Source organism: Aotus nancymaae, unplaced genomic scaffold (assembly GCF_030222135.1).
Source record: "Aotus nancymaae isolate 86718 unplaced genomic scaffold, 86718_ANA_hifiasm-v0.15.2.pri h1tg000025l, whole genome shotgun sequence".
Taxonomy (NCBI): Eukaryota; Metazoa; Chordata; class Mammalia; order Primates; family Aotidae; genus Aotus; species Aotus nancymaae.
The window spans coordinates 8,000,659-8,023,396 of NW_026988438.1; the positions used below are offsets into that span (position 1 = coordinate 8,000,659).

Sequence of the window (22,738 nt, forward strand, 5' to 3'; positions counted from 1 at the left end):
AGGAGGGGCCAAATGCATCAACTTATCCTTCACCTTAGAAGGACTGTTTTGACAGGCTGCATACTACTGGACCCCTAGAAATTTTACTGAGGTAGAAGGTCCTTGAATTTTAGTCAGATTTATTTCCCACTATCTAACATGCAAATGTCTCACCAACAAGTCCAGTGTCTTTGCTACTTCTTGCTCACTGTATCCAATCAGCATAATGTCATCAATGTAATAGACCAGTGTGATACTTTGTGGAAGCAAAAAGCAATCAAGGTCTCTCTGAATGAGATTATGACACAAAGCTGGAGAGTTGATATACCCCTGAGGTAGGAGAGTAAAGGTATATTGCTGGCCTTACCAGCTGAAGGCAAATTGCTTCTGATGGGCCTTATAGACAGGAATGGAGAAAAGACATTTGCCGAGTCATATCGGGTATGAGTAGATGTGTTAATTTGCTCAAGCAATGAAACCACATCTGGTATAGCAGCTGCAATTGAAGTAACCACTTGGTTAAGCTTACAATAATCCACTGTCATTCTCCAAGATCCACTGTCTTCTGCAAAGGCCAAATGGAAGAGTTGAATGGGGATGTGGTGGAAATCACCACCCCTGCATCTTTCAAGTCCTTGATGATGGCACTAATCTCTGCAATCCCTCCAGGGATGAGATATTGTTCTTGATTTAATATTTTTCTAGGTAGAGGTGGCTCTAATGGCTTCCATTTGGCCTTTCCTACCATAGCAGCCCTCATCCTACCAGTCAGGGAGCCAATATGGGGGTTCTGCCCACTGCTAAGTATGTCTATGCCAATTATGCATTCTGGCACTGAGAAAATGACCACAGGATGAGTCCCAGGACCCACTGGACCCACTGTAAGTTGGACCCGAGCTAAAACTCCATTAGTTACCTGACCTCCATAAGCCCCTACTTTAACTGGAAGACAACAATGATGTTTTGGGTCCCCTGGAATCAGTGTCAGCCCAGAGACAGTGTCCAGTAGTTCCCGAAATATCTGATCATTTCCGTTTTTCCAGTGCACAGTTACATGGGTAAAAGGCCAGAGGCTTCCATGGGAAAAAATGTAAGAAAGACCAACAGCATAAATTGTCTATAATGTAGTCAGGTCCTTCCCCAAGGGGACGTGGCCTTCCTTTTATGCAAGAGGTTCTGGGTCTGTAAACTGGCCCAAGTCTGGAAGTTAATTGAGGGGCCATGATTCTCTGTTTTTATAATTCAAATTAGTCTTTTGTCCCTTTGACCTAAAAGTATTCTGCTTATATAAACAGTAGGACTGCAGTAGGCTTCCTATCAATTACACTTCTAGTGATACTATAATTAATTAACCAGCGCCAGAGCTCTACATGTGTCAGACTATTCTGATTGCTGCTTTGCCTCTGCTGTCCATTACGATAGCTATGCCCACCTTGCCTTTGATGGTTGAGTCCTGCCACTTGGCCCTTGCCACCTCAGGATCCAATTATTCCCATGGTATTTAAGTTTTGTCATTGAGTGACTGTGGTTTCCATTGTTTGATCTGACATACAAATAAGAGCAATTACAGGGCTTTTCAAAGATGCAGGTGCTGCCCTCACGAATCTGTTTTGCAAGGCATTGGTCAAGGGTATATCTTCTGGACCCTCCCAGCTGGGAAGAGTAGGTCTAAAGTGACTAATCCATTCCATCCCAATCTCCCTAAGCCTTTGGATCACTTCCTCTACATTAAACCAACGGAGATCAGGCATTTCCAGCTCGGTCACAGTGGGCCATCTTTTATCCATATTTTAACTAACCAAGCAAATAAACTAATAGAACCTCTTTTTTTAACTCCCCAAGCTGCAACATTAAACGCAGAGTTATGGGTTGATGGGTCCAAATCAATACATTCAGCCTGAGTTATGGGTTGATGGGTCCAAAAGGTTGATGGGTCCAAATCAATACATTCAGCCTGATCCAACTCTATGTTCCTTCCACCATTATCCCACAATCTTAGCATCCGTTCCCATGCCTGTTCTCCAGGTTTCTGTTTGTATTAATTAGAGAATTCAAGCAGTTCTTTTCAAGTGCAGCACACCTCTTCATGGGTCACACTCTCAACCTCACCTCTACGGGCCTGCCAGGACTTTAGTCTATTTATAGGTCTAGAAGTAAACAGGGGTGTTGTGGGTGGCTCCTGAGGAGAATCAACATTATCTTGCCTGGCAGCTGCCTCAGGGGAGGTCATCACTGTTGCCTCAGGCAGCACAGGGTTTAACTACTCAGACAAAGGTGGAAAGGCTGATGGCAGCATGGGTTGTGGAGAGGATGTTGCCACTACTGGGTATGGGGAAGCTGTTTCTTCTGGCAAAAAAGATTCATCAGAGTTTACAAACTCAGTGTCCCCAGCTTCAGCAGGGTCATCCCCCAGCTTCGTCTCCCCCATGTCCCCATTCTAATTTTCAGGATCCCATTCTTTTCCAATCAGCTCTCTAACTTTAATACTAGATATCTTGCAAGACTGTGCATGCACCTTTTTTCACAGGCCAGCCACTTGCATGTTAAGAGTTTGTGTGTATTTTTTCACAATTTCTGCTTTTTTTCAACAGAAGGTAAGTCTCTCACTCAGGACAATCTTAGCAGATTTGAGGCTCAGTATCTGATTCTGAAGCCAGGAATTAGAATCCCTGAGTTTATCATTTTCTTTCATCATTTTGTCCACTGAACTTAGGAGCAACCAACTGGCTTCATTATGTTCCTTGCTTCTCCACATACGGTCAAAGGTGTTATGTATAGAGTCACTACACTCCTTGCTTCTCATGAGTGATGAATCAGGAGTATCAAATGCATTTATTTTGCATAACACTCTAAATAGTTCATGCCAAGAACTATGAGTGTTCTCCATTCTATCAGAAGTAGAGTCCTTAGCATTTTGGGGTCTAATATTAAGCAGCCAACTCCAGAAACCCCAAAACCAATGAAAGAATTCCATCCTTAATATTCTGTTCCTTTAGAACCACTCTTGGTACCAAAAATTGTCTTAGGGTTCTCTAGAGGGACAGATTAATAGGATAAATAAATAAATAAATAAAACATAAAGTGAAACGTATTAAGTATTATCTCACATGATCACAAGGTCTCACAATAGGCCGTCTGCAAGCTGAGGAGCAAGGAAGCCAGTCTGAGTCTCACAACGGAGGAACTTGGAATCCAATGTTAGAGGGCAGGAAGCATCCAGCATGGGAGAAAGAGGCAGGCTGAGAGGTTAGGCCAGTCTAGTCTTTTCACGTTTTTCTGACTGCTTTATATTCTAGCCGTGCTGGCAGCTGATTAGATGGTGCCCACTCAGACTAAGGGTGGTCTGCCTTTCCCATCCCACTGACTCAAATGTTAATCTCCTTTGGCAACACCCTCACAGACATGCCCAGGATCAATACTTTGCATCCTTCAATCCAATCAAATTGACACTCAGTATTAACCATCCCAGATGTCTGGCCATGTTTATTTGATTCCTAAACAGAATGGAAATTAGCATATGTTAACAGTTCTTGATTTCTCATTTTCTAAATTAAAACAAGTCTGGAATGAGTAAAATAAACAATTTGGCAAACTTGGTTTTAGCTAATTTTACTTAATTCTCTTTATTTTCTATTTCCTATGAATGGTTTAACAACTCTTAGAAAATGGAAGAATATGCAAATGTTAGCTTTGAGTCTAACTGCTTTTCCACATCGTATAAGTGTTGATGTATTTTCAATGAAATTGGAAGCACACCTCCAAGTAGAAATAAAAATGCCCAAGCTGATTCACTCTTGAGTGTAGAAGACAAAGTTCATAACTGCCTGTGAGTCTGTAATGAGAATATCAATGCTGTTTTACAGCTTTTGCCAGCAAGAGAAGCTTCCAATGACCTTCCAGTCCTGTGTGATCACCAAAGAGTGCCAGGTTTCCGAATGGTCAGAGTGGAGCCCCTGCTCAAAAACATGCCACGACGTGGTGTCCCCCGCAGGCACTCGTGTAAGGACACGCACCATCAGGCAGTTTCCTATTGGCAGTGAAAAGGAGTGTCCAGAACTTGAGGAAAAAGAACCCTGTGTGTCTCAAGGAGATGGAGTCACCCCCTGCGCCACGTGAGTAAATAAAGAAGGGTTCAGTGTCTGCCCAAATGGCATTGGTTCAGCTATTTGATTTTGACTGAGCAGTATCCTGAGCAACAGTAATTTGACATAAAAAACATATCTCTTTACAAACAGTATCCTTTAAAAAAAAAAGATTTTACAGAATAAAAGTGTCTTTGACAAACTAAGCCTCCATGAAATTTTTAGCACCAATTCTATGTTTATGTATTTTCTGTAACAGGAGTGCCAAAATGTTTCTGTAAAGGGGTAGGTAGTTAAAGCATTAAGCTTTGCAGGCTACACAGGTCTCTGTTACAATGACTCAACACTGCTATTGGAGCTATAGGTAATATGTAAATAACTGAGTGTGACTGTGTTCCAATAAAATGTTATCAGTAAAGAAAGGTGGCAGGTTATTTGATCTTGGGCCACAGTTTGTCAACCTCCATTACACAAGGTAAAATAAACTTTCCAAATAATAGATTATTGTTAACTATTAAAATTTAGTATTGTGTATAACAAATTCTATTCGATAGGGTAAAATAATGCATCAAAATAACAAAACTTTAAGTTTCATGAGGACAAAGATTGTGCTTCCTAATATTGAGAAAGGGGTTGGGTTTTTTACTTGTTTTTTTTTGTTTAATTACTAGCATATATCACAATACCTTGTACAAAGTAAGTGTTCAGTAAATATTCATTGAATTCAGATTAGGTAAGACTCATTCTGAAAGATTTGGCAGTATAACAGTATTAAAATATCATTTCGAAGTTATTATTGTGAATTAAGTTGGTAATAGCAATATTTCAGCTTAATCTGCATATAGGATATTTATAAAGTAACTTATGTTAGTTTTGCAATAGAGATGTGTGAATTTCATTGAGAGCATCTCTAGATCATTACAAACATTTAAAGAACATGCACATAGCTAGATCTTAATGAACCAGTGAGGAGGCAAATCACTACTACTACTACTACTATAACAACAGCAACAAAATTAGTAATGTTTTATACCAGATATGTAATTCTGCAGCACTTTGGACCCAACCACTGTGCTCTAATGTAAAAAGTGACAAAACCTCCGCAGAGAATTTCCTCCCCAATGCCTCTGCCTACTCCACTGATGGTTCTGGTTCCTCTCCACATAATGGGCTCAAGGAAGTTGCCAGGATTTCCTGTGTTTTCTCTCCTATGAGTTTCTTCTATTTTTGTTGCAAACTAGGTCCTTTATTCTTTTTTTTCTCAGATATTCAAACACAATTGATGAAACAAATATATATATCCTTGAGTATCTTTCTCCATGCCTTTTTGGGGGGTAGTATTTTTCATAGAATGTGTAATCAGTTTACATTGTTCAAAGACTATTCCTCTCATTGGACTTTTTGGGGTGAGCTAAATTGGATCTCCGATTTATTTTTTAAAAAACTTGTGACTCCCTTGATAAATGATCTGTTTGGTTTTACTTCCTTCCCTGCAACCCCAAAACCAGGCATCAATTATCCGTGTTTCTAGAGTTGACCTGAGTGCTGTTCTTCCTTTATAAATTCACATCATGTGTTGTTTCTTCATGACCCAGTCGTACAATTCTGTCAAGCAACAGATACCCACTTAGAAAAATCAAAAACAGGCATGAAGTTCATCTTTACTGTCACGAAACCTTACCATTGACAGAGTGAAGCATATAGATCAGACATCTGAGGGCCGTTTAACCTTCTGCCTGATGCAGATGAACATTAGCACATCCATTTGCACCTACGTTGGCTGTTTATCTGATTACTAAGGAAGCATCTTGCTTAAAGTGACACAAAGTGCTACATGAGTCATTTTCTTTGTGCTTTTAGAATATCCATTTTCCTTGAGGTGGAGAAATGCCATCTCTTCCTATCTTCGGTGGCATCGGGAAATGGTTCCCTAGCTATCTCCTTCAATCACGTGTTGGACTGACAATCTCCTGACATTTCTCTCACATCATAATCTTGATTGGAGCTTTAATTGAGAATCATAGATCTTCTTTCCTGTGCTCCACTGATGAGAAGTGTCAGCTCTTTGCATCACACATCAGCACTCATTAGGGATGCTCCGTGCTCCAAAAAAAAAAAAAAATCTTACTCTTGACAATAAAGAGAAAACTCTGAATTATTCTCTTATAATTTTTTAACCCTAATACACAATTATAATTTTGCTACACTGTGCAGTTTTCATTCATTTTGATAAAGGGAAAGCAAATGTTTTTGTTCATCATCACTCAGAATGTTTTCCATTTTCATATTCAATCCTCCTTTTTTTTATAGGCAACAAGAAAGGGCAAGCTTGGGTTCAGCTTAATTGAACATAAAATTTCATGTTTTCAGCATTATGCTCTCTTTTCATAAAATATTTATAAGTAACTTCCAGTAATTGCAATTAAAGCAGGATCACCCTAAATTTAACCCCTCATTAAATGGAGCGCTACAGAGCATAAAGAAGGAGCTGAAACCAAATATGCACCGTAGATGTAGTCTATGACAGAGTCTATAGGAAAATGCTTTTGAGACTAATTTTCCTTAAAACAAAGTATGAGAGGTGTAGGTGAACATGGTATTCAATAAATATGGTTGCAGCTGCTGTGTTTCCTTTATTTAGGTATGGCTGGAGAACTACGGAGTGGACTGAGTGCCGTGTGGACCCTTTGCTAAGTCAGCAGGACAAGAGGCGTGGCAACCAGACAGCCCTCTGTGGCGGGGGCATCCAGACCCGAGAGGTGTACTGCGTGCAGGCCAACGAAAACCTTCTCTCACAGTTAAATACCCACAAGAACAAAGAAGGTAACCTTTGCTTTCTTCTCAAGGCTTCACTTATAAAGACTGTGTGATTGCTCTGAATGGATATATACACGGCCATCTGGGGCATGAGAGCTACATTTCTGTTCACATTGTGGTGGTATTCACTGTAGTAAACAGTAATCCACACTGTGCTTGTGAAGGTATTTAATACAACTCCATCTTTGGTCAGTTCTGGTTTACTAACAAACTTCTTTAAAATTTTGACTTAAACGCCTTCTCGATTCAAAGTCTGCATCAAACTCTAGCAGGAATAATTTTAAAACTAGAATAAAAAATTATCTGTAAGTATACACATATCATGCAAATGTATAGTCTGAATTCCAAGATTATATAAGAAGTAAAACCTGTTTGTCAAAAAAAAAAAATCTTATTTGGTTAAAATGTGGTTAAAAATAAGTTAATTATCCCAGCTACTTGGGAGGCTGAGGCAGGAGAATTGCCTGAACCCAGGAGGCGGAGGTTGTGGTGAGCCGAGATCGCGCCATTGCACTCCAGCCTGGGTAACGAGAGCGAAACTCTGTCTCAAAAAAAAAAAAAAAGTTAATTATGATAGCGAATAAAATTATCAATTAGAATTTAAATGAAATAAGTACAGAATAAAAACAGTGAAAGAAATCTTTAACTGAAAGGCATTTTTTTAAACTCTTTAATAATTTGGCAATCATATCTTTTTTTTTTAATTAAATCTTTTTCCAGACCAGATGTAGTAAGTGTACAAAAGAAAAAGTGCATCTAATATGGCCCAAGCTAAAAGCGTATGTTTTAGATATTAATATGACTCTAAAATTATCATCATTATTGGGTCAAGTGTACATTGAATTAGTAGATCTTAAGTTCTACTTTTAGATACATTAGATATCAATTAATATATCTAATACATTTATTTTAGATATTAATATGACTAAAATTATAATTATTGGATCAAGTGTACATTGAATTAGTAGATCTTAAGTTCACACACAAATAGGAACATTTTTAAGCAGTACTGTAAGCAGTCTTTATCCTCCTTCTGTCTGAGGAATAGCAGGACTTCTTTCGTTGGCCCGTTGAACATTTATCAACATATACAATTTGTTTAAGAGAGTGAGGATAAATATCAATACAGATTGCATGTCATGGACGTCCTCAAAGTCATCAGGAGAGCATGTAGACAAACCAGTAATTAAAATGCTATATGCTATGCCATACAACTAAGTTTCAGAATGAGCGTAGGGGAGTAGTGGAAACAGAGTCCTTTATAGTGGGAGTGACACTTAAGCTGAATGATGGCAGAGACACTACTTACAGGTAAGTATGGCAAGAGTGCATGATGAAGTTTATTTCGGGCAAGGGAACAGTGTGTATTAATGCACAATGCTAAAGAAAAGAAAAAACAAAGGACAAATCTTACCAGTAAAGATGAACGTGTTGTATTTGGCAAGTTGTAGAGATGGGAGGGGAGGAGAGGAGACGAAAGGAAAGGATTGTATTTCCATAGACAATACCTTGGTAGAAAAAGAACAAGAATAAAGGCCCTATTCAATACCACCAAATGAAACACCAAAAAAAGAGAAATATCGTGGGAAGGAACAGGAGCGAAAATGATCAGAAAATAAGGTAAAGAACCAAGAGAAACGAATGCCTTAAAAACCAAAAGAAGAGATGGCTTCTCTTTCCCTCCCAAAAAGGAGTGACACCAGTGACCAGTAATTCATGGAAGATAAAAACTAAAGTTTTGCAGTTGCAACTTTCAACATTTAATTGTTCTGTATCCACTAACTTTACACAGCATGTCAACTCATTTAGGAGTCTAACCTAGGGATACATTTTACTACTAATGTGTCTTGAGGTTATAAGGAAGTAGCATAAAACATGTAATGTTAGTACATTAATATTTGCTTGGCCACTTTAATGGCTGCATTTTAACACTCTCAAGTAGATTTATTATAGCAGTCTTTCCAGGGTAGTATCATTTCATTGCTAGAGGTAGATCAGATTTTCGTTTCGGAATGTCAATTATGTCCTGTAGGTTATTACTTTCCAAAGATCCTTCAGAATTCTGAATTGCAACTGGGTATTTTTTTAAAGCATTTTCTTTTGGAGTACCCCCAACCACTGCGAAACCACAGCAGACACCAAAAAGAAGTCACAGAAAAAGAACGAAAACTGAAAGAATATCGTTATTAAGATGTATTTGTTAGACTGAAGCAAATGCCAAAGCAAAGGTCAACAGAGATGGAAGTAATTAATTCACCTAAAATTAATATTTATTATGTAAATATGTAACATGAATAATTTAGGAATGTGTGTCCTCTCATACCAAGTACAAAGAATACTAATGAACTTCTTAAAGTCTTTGCAAAAACAGTTGATTCTCCCTAAAAATGTAGCTTTTGTTTCACCAAATTTAGACTCTTGTTAGTTTCTCTCTGGGAGCACTTAACATTTCCCAATAGGAAACATATTCGGTGTACCGGCATCCCAGGGGTGACATGCGAAGTCTATAAATGTGTGTGAAGGGAGAACAATTAGGCTGTGGGCTTGAGGATTATACACAGTGGATGTTCAGTCATCTTCATCTGAAAGAATGAAAGCTTATCTTATAAAAGAGAGAAAAATCTCTCAAAACAACTCCCCGAGCTAAGAGGAAGATACTCATTTCAAGAAATCGTTTCTGTGTAACCATGAAAAACCTGCACTATGACCATCTCATGTTGTACTTAATTTGAAGAACAATCTACACTGTTCTTTCTGCAGATTCACACCATATATTCTCTAGATGACTTCTCTTCACATATAACCAAGATGTGAAAAAGACCCTAACACAAAATAAAATACTTTAACTCAAAAATAAAATTGTTTAGTACAACAAATACTGAAAGCAAGGGATATGAAATTCATATAAACCTCCTTTACTAACTTGGTGCATTGTGCCACACAGGGGCTTGGTAATGACTACCTCAGCACAGAGGCAGGAGGCATTAATTCATTAGTATATTCCCTACTATTAACTGACACACACCGTAAGGGACAGAAAAATTCTTATCCTTAGAGTTAATATATTTAATTTCCAGAATATCAAAATGTATGTTATTAAAGTACTCACAAGGTCTTCAGTATAATATTCACAATTTGGTATGCTATTTTACTCAGTGGAATTATATCATCAGAATATATTCTAAGTTGGAGATAGCACCTGTAAACAACAGGAAAAATATATCTAATTGACACTGGAGAGTGTCTGTATTTTATTATTGCCCTGCTGTTAGCTAGGTAACCCTCCCAATTCTGACAACTATTCCCCCACAATATTCAGGTAAGCAGAATTTCCACTATATCATTTCCGTAGAAGAAAGGCTTGACAAGTTCCCTACTGAGAGTATCTGCAGTAAAACCCTTGGCGGGTTCTGTTCAGTCAGTTGATCAGATTTCCAGTAGGCTGTGAAGGATGTCCAGCTAATGCTGGCATGAAATCTACCCTTATCAGAATATGACAGGAAAAGGCCTTGCCTGTGGGGAGGTTATCTGTATGACTCCTAGAAAGCTGATGAACGTGTTGCTGATCATTGGATGCATGGAAGTAAAATGACTTTTTTTAGAGTTCAAAGTAAAACGAAAGTAGATTTTACCTACAGTAACTCAAGAAATTCTTTTATTTAGTACAGATTGAACATGTTTTTAAATGAGAGAAACTTAAAGTATTGGTTATAAGGCACCATTAAGCTTAGTGACTTATGGGAAACTTAAGAGCATTCCTCTGTAGAAAACATATTAAAAATCCACACTGAAATCTGTATATTGCCTGTGGGATTGGGGGTTATTAAAAAAGACAGCCTAGATAATAAGACTTTATGATGACACAGTGAGATATAGCAGCAGAAAGGATTGGAGGATCGATGGGAAGATAGAGGGATGGATGATTGAACTGTGAATGGATAGATGGAAGGATAAGTAAAGAACTCACATTCCCTCATGTTCAACATAGAAATCAGAAAATAAAATGGTCACACTATTGTAAATGGAAAATAAATTATTTATCACTGGATTTGATCCACAGTTTCCACAAATAAGACCACTCTAGAAAAAGCTTTTTGGAAAAAGAGAAAAGAAAAGAAAGGCTATGTTGACGGTGCCATTTCCCTGTTATTTTAGAAAGTAAATATCAGAGGCAGGGCACGATGGCTCACACCTGTAATCCCAGCACTTTGGGAGGCCAAGGCGGGCGGATCACGAGGTCAGGAGATCGAGACCATCCTGGCTAACACAGTGAAACCCTGTCTCTACTTTAAAAAATACAAAAAATTATCCGGGAGCAGTGGCATGCTTCTGTAGACCCAGCTACTCGGGAGACTGAGGCGGAAGAATTGCTTGAACCCGGGAGGCAGAGGTCGTGGTGAGCCGAGATCGCTCCACTGCACTCGAGCATGGGCGACAGAACGACACTCAGTCTCAAACAAAAAAAGAAAAAAGAAAATATCAGAGTACGTTGAAGTCTAGTGCTGCGTCTTTCCTATTCCTCACTTTTGAAACAAAAGGTAGGTAAGAATATTTTACATGATAGTTCCACCTGAAGTGTGTATCAGAGAACCGTGGGTCACTGATACCTAAGAGAGTCTCCATAGATTCCCAGATGCAATCCTTAAGCCATTTAGGAAAAGGATTGGTTTATTTTTACTTTCTATTTTGCTAGAAATGTATCAAACCTGTCCCATGAAGAAAAATGAACTAGAACATATGATGACTACAGATTGGAAACAGTGCATTGTAGATGCAGTGGAATATAAAAAGCAGTGGAAAATAATACGGGAGTTCTTCAAATAATGCTATTTTGTCCAACATTTTGTTATAACATTGATGAGAGGAAAAAAAAATCAATTCCCAGCTGAGCCCACTGTCTCTGTGGAGTTCAAATGTTCCTCCTATGTCTGCATGAGTTTTCTCTGGGTGTTTTGATTTCCTCCAGTGTCTCAGAGATCTCTGCATCAGGTGAATTGGCATGTCTACAGAGTCCCTGTCTGAGTGAGTGTGCATGTGTGTGTGAGTGCACCCTGAGGTGGAATGGCATGTTATCCAGCCACGGTTCCCACCATGCTCCCTACACTGATGGAATAGGCTCTGGCCACCCACAACCCTGGACTGAAATAATTAGGAATAATGATCTTACTTGTTTTTAGTATTTCTTAAGTGTATGTATAGCTTAGATTTATTTCAATGTTTAATATTAAAAGTGTTTTGGCTTTTATTTAGAAGTTTAGTGACGCTTTTGTGACCAGAAGCATGCCATGGGCATTTAACTCTTGTTTATATCAATTAGCCTATGGAGCAATAAAGTTTCCAAGAACCTATTGGTGATGTTAAGTGAGGACTTACTGGATATAATAATTAAAACGTAGGAATCCCCAAAGGAATCAGAGCCTCCTTGTTAGCCAGTCCTCTGGATATCTTGTGGGAGAGAGAACAGCTCTTACCTGTGAAATGGCTCTGTGATCAGTGGATTACAAAATGGAAAGTGAGATGTCAAGGGGTTCAGCCACTGGGGTAAAAGGTAATAAAAACTCATGCTGGGAATTAGATTAAGGTAGTTAGTGGTCCACCCAGAGGTAACATAAGAGTTTTTATCGGAGAAACAGCTTACTGATGAGAATTCAGGAAGTATTCAACCAAAAAGGCAATCAGAGAAACATATTATGAGGCAGCTCGGAAGTCAGATAAATATGAGTGCTGTGCTTTATACCTTTGACTTGGGAGGTTTTCAGTAAACATTTGCTGTTTGATATATTTACTGTCCCCTTTATAAAATGGTACAATCTCTTTCAATTTGTCTGAAAATTATCTCTTGAATATTTCAAATAACCACCCCCACCTCCTTAAATTATTTTTCACAAAGAGGCTACATTCACACTCACACTGCCTTTTATCTCTGAATATAGAACTGTTTACACCTCTGAATTTGAATAGAGGACACATGATCTAGTCGTTAGATCAAATGACATGAGTCAAGATCACACACTTTGTTTTCAGTTTGGATACTAATTTAAGAGAATACTTTTTATTTATATTATCTTTTCTAATTATGGTATATAGTTTAAAAGTCTTTGAACTTTTCATCTTATGGCTATTTTCAATAGAACCGCAGATAGAAATCAGGAAACCTGGTTTTCATTTCTGCTTGGCTGTGTATTCTTAGGCACATTACTTTCCTTTGTTTGCCTGAAGATACCTGTTTATAAATTACTCTTCTCTTCCTATTCAAGCTCTGTGACAGACTAGATTATGTAAGGAAACATCCTTTATATAACACCTAGTCAAGATTCATGCCCTTGGAATATATTGTTTGGGGAAAAAGGTAGAAACATTAAACACTCTTATATTTTATTAGCTCATTATGCATGTTAAAAATCTATGGGTAATTATGAAGTAAAATACATATTTTGGTTTAATAACTACTAACATATTTCTATAATTATGTATTATACAGTAATATAATCAAATACTATAATAATATATAATTACGTTGTATATACTTATAATGTATTTTGTAATATACATAATATAATTATATAATTTGTATATAATTATAATGTATTTTGTAACATAATTATAATGTATAAAAAGCTTTTATAGTTATTTATATAATTATGTATTATTATACAGTAATGTAATCAATCATATATATATTTTCCAGTGTTGTTTTAAATCTTCTTAAGGGTAGAACTGAGGTCTTGACTAACTAAATGATTTCCCAGAACAAACCAGCAAGGCTCAGCTGACGCTTTCTGTGGTTGCCCTTGGGTGGGGATGGTACAGGAAAAGGGTTAGACATTTTGAGAATCTAGGAGGAGTAAACCCAATAAAAAGCATGATACAGAAACTCCAGCCAAAGAAAGAGAATACAGGCAGAAATATGGCAATATTTCTTCAATCTCAAAGAAAGAAACTCAACTTACCTGTAGAGGGAGATAACAATGAAATAGGTGAGCCTCAGCTTTAATTTAGGAGAAAAATGAGACTCTCACTAAGAATTCCAATTATCGGCCTGTTTTCATATTGGTTTTAGTTTCAAATTTATGCTTACTTCCGTGAGTCCAAAAGCTGCAAAGCTGAGAAATTAATATAAGAAACTGTATCATTCCACTGGTCCTACTGGAATGCCTGAAATAAGCAAATGCGAAAACTCTCTAGATGTGAATACCTTAACCTAAGGCATGGGGTTTACCCCTGCAAACCACACCATCCACAATTATGAATTATGCAAGGGAAAAAAATCCATCATAAACAAAATTTAAAATGCCTAACAAACAGTAAGATTAGACTCCTAAGATTGGAAATACTGTATTAGAAATAGCAGATAGAGGCCAAGCATGGTGACTCACGCCTGTAATCCCACCACTTTGTGAGGCTGAGGCAGATGGATAGCTTGAGTCTGGGAATTCAAGACCAGACTGTGCAATGTGGTGAAACTTTGTCTCTACCAAAAACATACAAAAACTGCCAGGCATGATGACATGCACCTATAGTGCCATCTACATAGGAGGCTGAGGTAAGAGGATCTCTTGAGCCCAGGAGACAGAGATTGCAGTTAGCCATGATTGCTCCTCTGGACTCCAGCCTGGGTGACAGAGAAAGACTCTGTCTCAAAACAAACAAAACAACAGATAGAGACCATAACATACATATGTTAAAAACTTTTTAAAGATTTAAAGGAAAAACTTTGCAAGATTAAAAATAACTAGTCATAGTTAAAAAGACCATTTTTTTAAAATACTAGTTTTGGAACTGAAAAACACATTTGGAAATAAACAAATAAATGAGTATGTTGGACAGATTGAGCTAAAGAGCTATTAGTCAACTGAAGACAAACATAAGGAAATTATTCAGTAAACAACACTGAGAATAGAAGTTGAAAATAAAAGTGAGAATAATAGTCATGCAGAGTTGAACAGGAAGGTTCAGAATATAAGAATCAATAGAAAGGGAGAGAAAATGTTCCAGAAGTGGTAAAAAAAAAATCACAGATATACAGAATTAGGAAAAACAAACATTTTCAAGCAGGATAATAAAATACCCGCACCTAGAGACAACGTAGTGAGATTTCAGCTCAACAACTACAAAGATACGTTAAAAGGAATAGAGAGAAGAAAACGATGATTTACAAAGGAATTAACAATTTAACAGTGAAATTCTCAGCAGCTACAAAAAAGCAAAATTACACTAATTATATATTCAGAGTACTGAAAGGAAAATAAGTGTTAACTTATTTACCCAGCTATCTAATATTCAAAAGTATGGGCAAAATTTAGACAAAGGTGAAAGGGATCGCCTCTAATAAACCCTTTCTGAAAGATTGCCAAAGGATATTTAAGAAGAAGGAATCGAACCAAGAAACATTGATTGAAGTTGAGCAAAGAATTTGCTAAACACATGGATAGTCAAATTAAGCATGCCTATGTATGCAGCAGTACTAATATTGTAGTGTGCAATTCGTTGATGAACACAAATATGATAGCAGAAAGCAATAAGGAGTATATTGTTTAGGAAAATGGTAAATACTGAACACCCTTATATTTTATTAACTTGATGCATGTTAATCATTTAATCATAATTATTAAGTAATACATATTTTGGTTTTAATAACTAGTAATATGTTCCTGTATAATTATGTATTATTATACAATAATATAATCAAGTATTAATAATTAAGTAATGTGCATATATATTGTTCCAATCCAATAGAAGAAATAAAAGAGGCTGGGTAAAATTTAATGAATTTAATAGAAGTACTAAATAAGAAAAAAATATTACTGATTTTTTTACATGGATTATCTAATACCAAATAAAGACTAGAAGTGAAGCTTTAAAATGTCAGAGTAAAAGATTATTACAGGAAATTATTTTGTTTTGAATGTAAACTGCATCTGTGAGACAAATCGGCTTATTACAAATGTTTACAGTGACCAAACTAAGAGTGTGGACTATTCAGTCCACACAGTCACCACTGCTGGAAAATATGTAAGCAGACTAACAGATCACACAAGTGTATTAATATTTTCTAGTCAGTAATGCCACATTCATATACAAAGCACAGGTAAAAATCATATTTTATCAAGGAAATAACAAGATTAATTTACAATATGTGTACAGTGTCAAAACTATTCAGGAGAATAAGAGGTTAGATCAATTATATGGTATTTGATAGAACAATTTCTGAGATAATAAAAAATGCCCTGAATTTTCTCCAATATTTTTAGAGTGAAGGATTATGTTTACAAATGTAAAATCCAAGAAAAATCATGTTGCAAATTGATACTGTTCAATGAAGCATGAAAGCAATTGCCAACTTCTAAAATTGAAGGATAGAAACATGAAAATTTATAAGTATTTCAAACCTATCTCTCTTTTTATCGTTCTAGTTTTTCCCAGTTTGCTAATGGAAAAGACAAAAATGACATTGGCAAATAAATTATTACCCAGACAAGATAATAAAACTAATGGTGTATATTGGTGTCTTGTACAAAGTCATAGATGATGTACTAATAAACTATATGAGTAATATTAAGCTAATAATAAATCATTGGTTAATAATCTTGTGACACTGAAATGTTTTAATAGGCTACAAACAATAGAATATCTCTAACAATACAAAGTATAATGAGTACTTTTATAAGTACTTATATATAAGTACTTAATTTGCTAACAATACGAAGTACAATGAGTACTTATATAAGTTCTCATTATAAATACTCATTATAAGTACTTATATAAGTACTTATTGTACTTCGTATTGTTAGCAAATGCCACTGTTAAAAAGTAGTCATAATGATGATGATGATAATGACAATATTAATTACATTTATTAAGACAAAGATTAAATGTGTATGCCAGGAACACACATTTGCAAGGATTTAATGTTAAACTCATTCTGTGTTCATTCTCGCAAGTGTTATTTTTCTGAACATCAATTACAGTAAAGGAAGGGTTGCAAATTTCGGTATCTTACTTCAACAAACATTTATTGAACAATTATTAGGTTACATCACTGATTTAGATGTTGAAGATAGAATTTTTTTATGTTTTTTTAAAATTTTAAGTTCAGGGATACAAATGCAGGTTTGTTACACAGGTAAACTTGTGTCATGGGGGTTTGTTGTACAGATTGTTTTATCATCCAGATATTAAGCCTAGTACTTATTAGTTAATTATTTTTCCTGATCCTCTCCCTCATTCCACCCTCCACCTTTCAAAACACTCCAGTATGTGCTGTTCTCTCTATGTGTCCGCAAGTTCTCATCATTTAGCTCCCACCTGTAAGTAAGAACATGCAGTATTTGGTTTTCTGTTTCTGTCTTAGTTAACTAAGGATAATGGTCTCCAGCTCCATCCATGTCCTTGCAAAGGACATGATTTCATTCTTTTAATGGCTGCATAGTATTCCATGGTGATTTTTTAAGGAGTAGACTTGATACCTGTCATCAGGAAGCTTATAGCCTAATAACAGCCTTGCAGTTATAGCTTGGTGTACCTGAAGTTTAGACTGACCCTTCACAAGGCTGACATAGGGTGACTTCTGTGGATCTGTCAGTTTGGGGCTGTCTGATTAATCCCCTGAAGTGCACTACACCATGGTCTATCCTTAATAACAATCTGTGCCCTTATTCTTCAGGTGAATTTTTTTCTCTAAAGCATATATCCTCAAAATGTAGTTTAAGAATCACCTAGATGCTTTAAGTAAATGCAGACATTCCTGGATATTGCGCACTGGGGTTGTAGTTCTGTAGGTCTTGAATGAGGCAGGAATCTGTGTTTTATAAGGACTATAATTGATTATAATCAGGAGTTGATTTTATAATACAGCTGAGAGTCCTTTGGGACCCAAAGCTTATGTGTTTAGAGAACTCTAATTATTACAAAAAATAAGAATCAGACTGCAAAATTCCAAATTCAAAATCACTGACTAACATCTCTGCCAGGCCCTTAGAAGGGCCTCAAATCTTAAGCTTCATAGGCTTCTCAATAAATCTACCCCTAATTCTAACATAGATGTTTGGCGTCTATTATAGCCAATGAGAATGACTACTTTAAGATGAGAAACAGTAACACATGCATTTCTGACTTGAAAAGCCTTGTTTCCCTCATGGTTCCACAGGTACGATTGGGAAGAATGGAATGACTAGAAAAAAGTCACTATATATTTTCCAAAGTGAACTGGACCTTTCAGTTATATTAGTCTTTTCTGTATTCTTTGACCTCCTGTTATAGATCCCTGAGCTGTAAATCCCTAGAAACTCACAATACCTTGCTAGTATTTAAACTGGGAAATTAGAGAAGAGGACAGATACTGTTTCATCTTACTTCCTACCTGTAACCTGAGATGGAAAGAAGCCATAGCAGTTAATACAGGACCTTCCATTAATGAAAGGAAGGTGGTAGATAAGATGTCATCTAACCTGACGCTATCAAGTGATTGTAGTATGTGTGCTTTCTGTAACCCTTAAGCACTTATTTCATCGAGTTCGTTGCAGATGAATGATAGCACCAGGAGGAATTTTGAAATGAGCACTCAGGGATGTGCACTGGTGAATGAATAGTGTTTTTACAGAGGCACACTCCTGCTATCTAAAGATGTAAAAGAAATGGATTGTGGCTAGGGCTGGTTGTTCCCTGCCTTGCTGATGATTGCTCAGTAGGGAGTAGCTACTCTCTCCAGTGTTAACAGAGGAGTGCAAACTACATTGTAGAACTCATTAATATTTATTCCTTCTAAAAGCAATGGGCGATAAAAAGGGAAATAAACCAAGGAGAAAAGCAATGGGGAAAAAGGCCATAACAGATTCATTTCGGAAAGGTCTCATCATTTATTGCACAGAAAATATGCTCAAAATACAAGCATATAGCTCACATTATTAGTTTGAAATCCACTAAAAATGTCTCTTATTGGGGGAGCTAATTTAAGGGAAAAAAATCGCACGTTGAATGCAATTCAAGAACTCAAAGTAGTAATCTATATTTTTGTAATTATATGCACTGGTTGTACCTCTTTAGAATTTTACATTTTCTGTACTCAACAAAGCTACATGTCCTCAGTGTCAGAGGCTGTGTTGTATCTGTGGATACACAAGAACTCTCTCTAAGCTAAGGATCACCTATCCATTGCATCAAAAACCAGTGCTATTTCAGCTCCTTTTCTCTTGCTACTCTCTAGTTTCTGCCTTGAAATGCCTTCAACCATTGTCCCCATTATCCAAATATCTCCTCTTTTAAGGAACCTTTTTCAAATTGTAAGACCTTAATCATCTTCCTTTATCCAAAGTCCGTATAGCCTTCTTCTGCTGTATTTCATAATTTGCGGTTTCATTTTATATGATTCTATTCTATTCATGCCGATTTCCCAAGATTTTAAGCTTCTGAGAGAGGGCATAGTGTTTTCTCCTTTTCTAAACTTCTTTAGTACAACTTATCATTCTTAGCAGAGGTCTGGGTACATTCGCTAATTGTATCCTTTGGAAATATCTTTTACAAGGATAGAGAAAGGCCTTCAGTTAGAGGAAGTTGACTTCCTGGACATTTAATTTATAAGGTTTTGTTTTGAATTAACCCATCTTTTGCACTAATTCATTCTTTATCTCCTGTGCTTTTCTTTCCTCTTCAAAGGCTTAATGAGATGACATATGTAACATATGGAAATCATTTCCTAGCATAAGGCCTTGCATTTATTATATGCCAAATGAATATTAATTGCTTTTGTTTATGTGTTTACTTTTCTGGTTGAATTGAGAAAAGGGAATTTTTTAAATAACAGTTTCACTCCAAATCTTTAGCATGCAATAAAGGCTAATTGCATACTAGCTTGCTAGTTGAGAAACGTAATGGAGAGCAAATAATACTGTCTCTTTACAGTATGTTTTAAAGTCTTGCCACGAACTAACATTATATACAAAATTGTTCCTTTCTTGGAAAAAAAATAGACCTTTTCTAAAGCTTTCTTTGTATTATTTTAGAATAAGAATAAATGTAATTAATTTTACTTCTATAGTTATGGTAGTCAGAATAATTACAGCTTCCCTTCCTTTGTGATTCAGCAACCTTGAGAAATTTAAGCATTACTCCATTGCCGGAGAATTCTGAAGAAGATGCTTATAGTAACCCTCAGATTGTTAGGTTACTCTAAAAACACTTTCACCATTGTTCAACCTTGGAATACCACACTGACCCATCTGCTCCTTATATCCCACAGAATTTCTGGGGATCTAACATGCCCTTGGATAGGCAGCTTTATGCCTGGGAAAACTTAAGCCTTGTTAAAATAATAATTGTAGCAAATAGATACATAAAAAATAGGATTTAGAGGCTGGGCATGGTGGCTCATGCCTGTAATCCCAGCACTTTGGGAGGCTGAGGCAGGCAGATCACTTGAGGCCGAGAATTCGAGAACAACCTGGCCAACATGGTGAAACACCACCTCTACTAAAAATATAAAAATTAGTTGGGTGTGGTGGCACATGCCTGTAGTCCCAGCTACTCAGGAGGCTAAGGCACAAGAATTGCTTGCACCTGGGAGGCAGAGGCTGCAGTGAGCCAAGATCACACCACTGCCCTCCAGCCTGAGCGACAGAGCAGACTCTTTCTCAAAAAAAAAAAAAAAAAAAAATAGAGTTTAGCAAACACTTTTATTGTTTTATAGGTGCTCAGCTAGATCAGTTTAGAAAGCCTTGGACCAATTAAGTTTCTACTTCATTAGGAATCCCAGAAGTACTTTGAAAATACAGTTATGTTTTAACTAGGAAAGCTATTGACTTATTTCTCAAAGCCCTCTAAAAATCTATACCAAGGGGGTTAAAAAAGTGCCAAGCATATTGTGGTAGTTAGTGTTTTCCCATTGATGCGTGACTAACCTGAAAATTAGAGAATAATTTTCTCAGACATACTGATACAATTACTGACAAAGCACGGACTCAATGCCTTACTTTTGACTCTAAAGTCTAAACTAATTCCAGGCATACTCCCTTGTCCTGTGAATTTGCTTCAGAATAAATGCCCTGGGTATAGTAGCTGTCCACAAGTTTATCAAAATCATCAGAAGTGCATCATACTACCTGATGATGTTTCTGTTGCAAAAATAAACAGAAAGCCCTAGAGATCTGCTTCTCATAAAAAAAAATTGAAGGGAAAAATTAGCCCTTTATAGGAGCCAACACAATTAAGTTCATTCTGTGACATGATTCTATAAGGTCAATATGGAGTCTTGTTCAGAACCATATGATATTGCTGTATTGCTGTTTTTGTATGTCAAGAGCTGTCAATTAGGGGCAATTTCATATGGTTCATCTGCAAACATATCTTTGATGTATTGTATCAATTCACCTGGTATAAATTCCTCTCTATCCCAGACTTGGTATTATCAGAATCAAGCGCAGACCAGCTAGCTATGAATTGTAGTGACTCTTTCCCTGTGAACAATATGCATTTGTGCTATATGCAGCGTCCTCTAGATAGGGCGATGATTTCCTTCTGTGAAAATATGTAGATTTCCCCATAGTATATATTCTTTATGGGAAAATAACTCAAACTGATGGCTTCAGAGTGACTGGAATTCATCAAGCATTGTCTATGTGCCGTTAGAAAAGAAATCTCTTGCATTCAATGATGTGATTTTTAGTACTATGTCTCACTTTATTGTCTATAAATACCAACAATAAAGTGAGATAAAGTAATTTTAAGAATAAATGGATGAGGAGTGTGAGGCAAAAGAAAAATGCTAGTAGAAAGTGGATATCAATCAAATAATGAATATAATAAAGATGATAAGTAAAACGTGTATCATGAGATTCTGTGAATTTCTTGAAATCGACTACAACTTCTGGCTCTAAGCTTGTAATAACCAATGTAGAAAGGAGCGCTGCATTAATTATGAAATTTGTAGTGCCCATTAGACAATAGAAACCAGATGTGGAGAGGCATCACAGTTTCTGGTTCTAGAGCCGGAAAGAAAATTCCCCACTAGGCCTTCATAAAAAGGACACTGTAACTGTTGAATTACAACCTTATTCACATCTTTACAATAAACACCACAATGAATTTTATAAGGAAGCTTTTTCTTTAAGCAGCTTTCTTCTTTGTAGGCCACTAGTGTAAATATCAAAGTGTAATTCAGTAAAGGGAAATAAGTGGGGGTTGGTATGATATGGTACAGATTTATAGGTCTCCACTAAGCTGGATAACCCAAGGATAGACTTCGAAATGGATGTACTAAATGAATGGATGTACAGCTATTCCCTCAGGCAGTCTTCCTCTGAGCTTTGATAGAAGCAGAGAGTTCCCTTATATCCCCTGACACAAGTGTCTGGAGTACAGCTATTCTGGTTGCTACTTAGGTGCAGTTAAATGCAGAGACACATTTTCCAACCATCATCTCAATGAGGATAGGATTAGCATCCTCAAATGAAAACAGAAAGGCTTGACAAGACATAATCTTGAATAAAATATTATTCCACTTCTACAGAGGATCCAAGCCTAACTGGATGCAGGGCAAAGGAAAAGTTTATCTAGGCACAGATAAAGGAAAATCAAAGGTCCTTAAATCTACTCACTGGATTGTAACCCATAGCAAAAATCTGAAAAATATGCAAGAAAGACCCAGCATTAACAATAATGCCATCTCTTAGAAAAAGCAATTTTGCTTTCTAGTCTTTCCTTCAACAAAAATAATTACCAAGTTTATATATATAGAACCAAATGAGTTAATTTGAGGTAATAATGAGGCAGAGGATGAGGAGAATAATAGATGCTTACTGGAAGTGAGACACTATTCTAAGTGTTTTACATTTATTTCCTTAAGAGGCCCTCAATCCAATCCTGTGAAG

General features: G+C 36.6%; 1 protein-coding gene across 1 annotated transcript in view; it reads left to right on the forward strand.

The window, feature by feature from the left end:
• Window positions 1-22,738, forward strand: part of THSD7A (thrombospondin type 1 domain containing 7A) — a 493,154-nt gene that overhangs the window by 239,020 nt on the left and 231,396 nt on the right. The window contains exons 3-4 of the mRNA XM_064380361.1: window positions 3,843-4,091; window positions 6,703-6,884. Coding sequence (XP_064236431.1) covers window positions 3,843-4,091; window positions 6,703-6,884 — 431 coding nt within the window. The remainder of the gene's footprint in view (window positions 1-3,842; window positions 4,092-6,702; window positions 6,885-22,738) is intronic.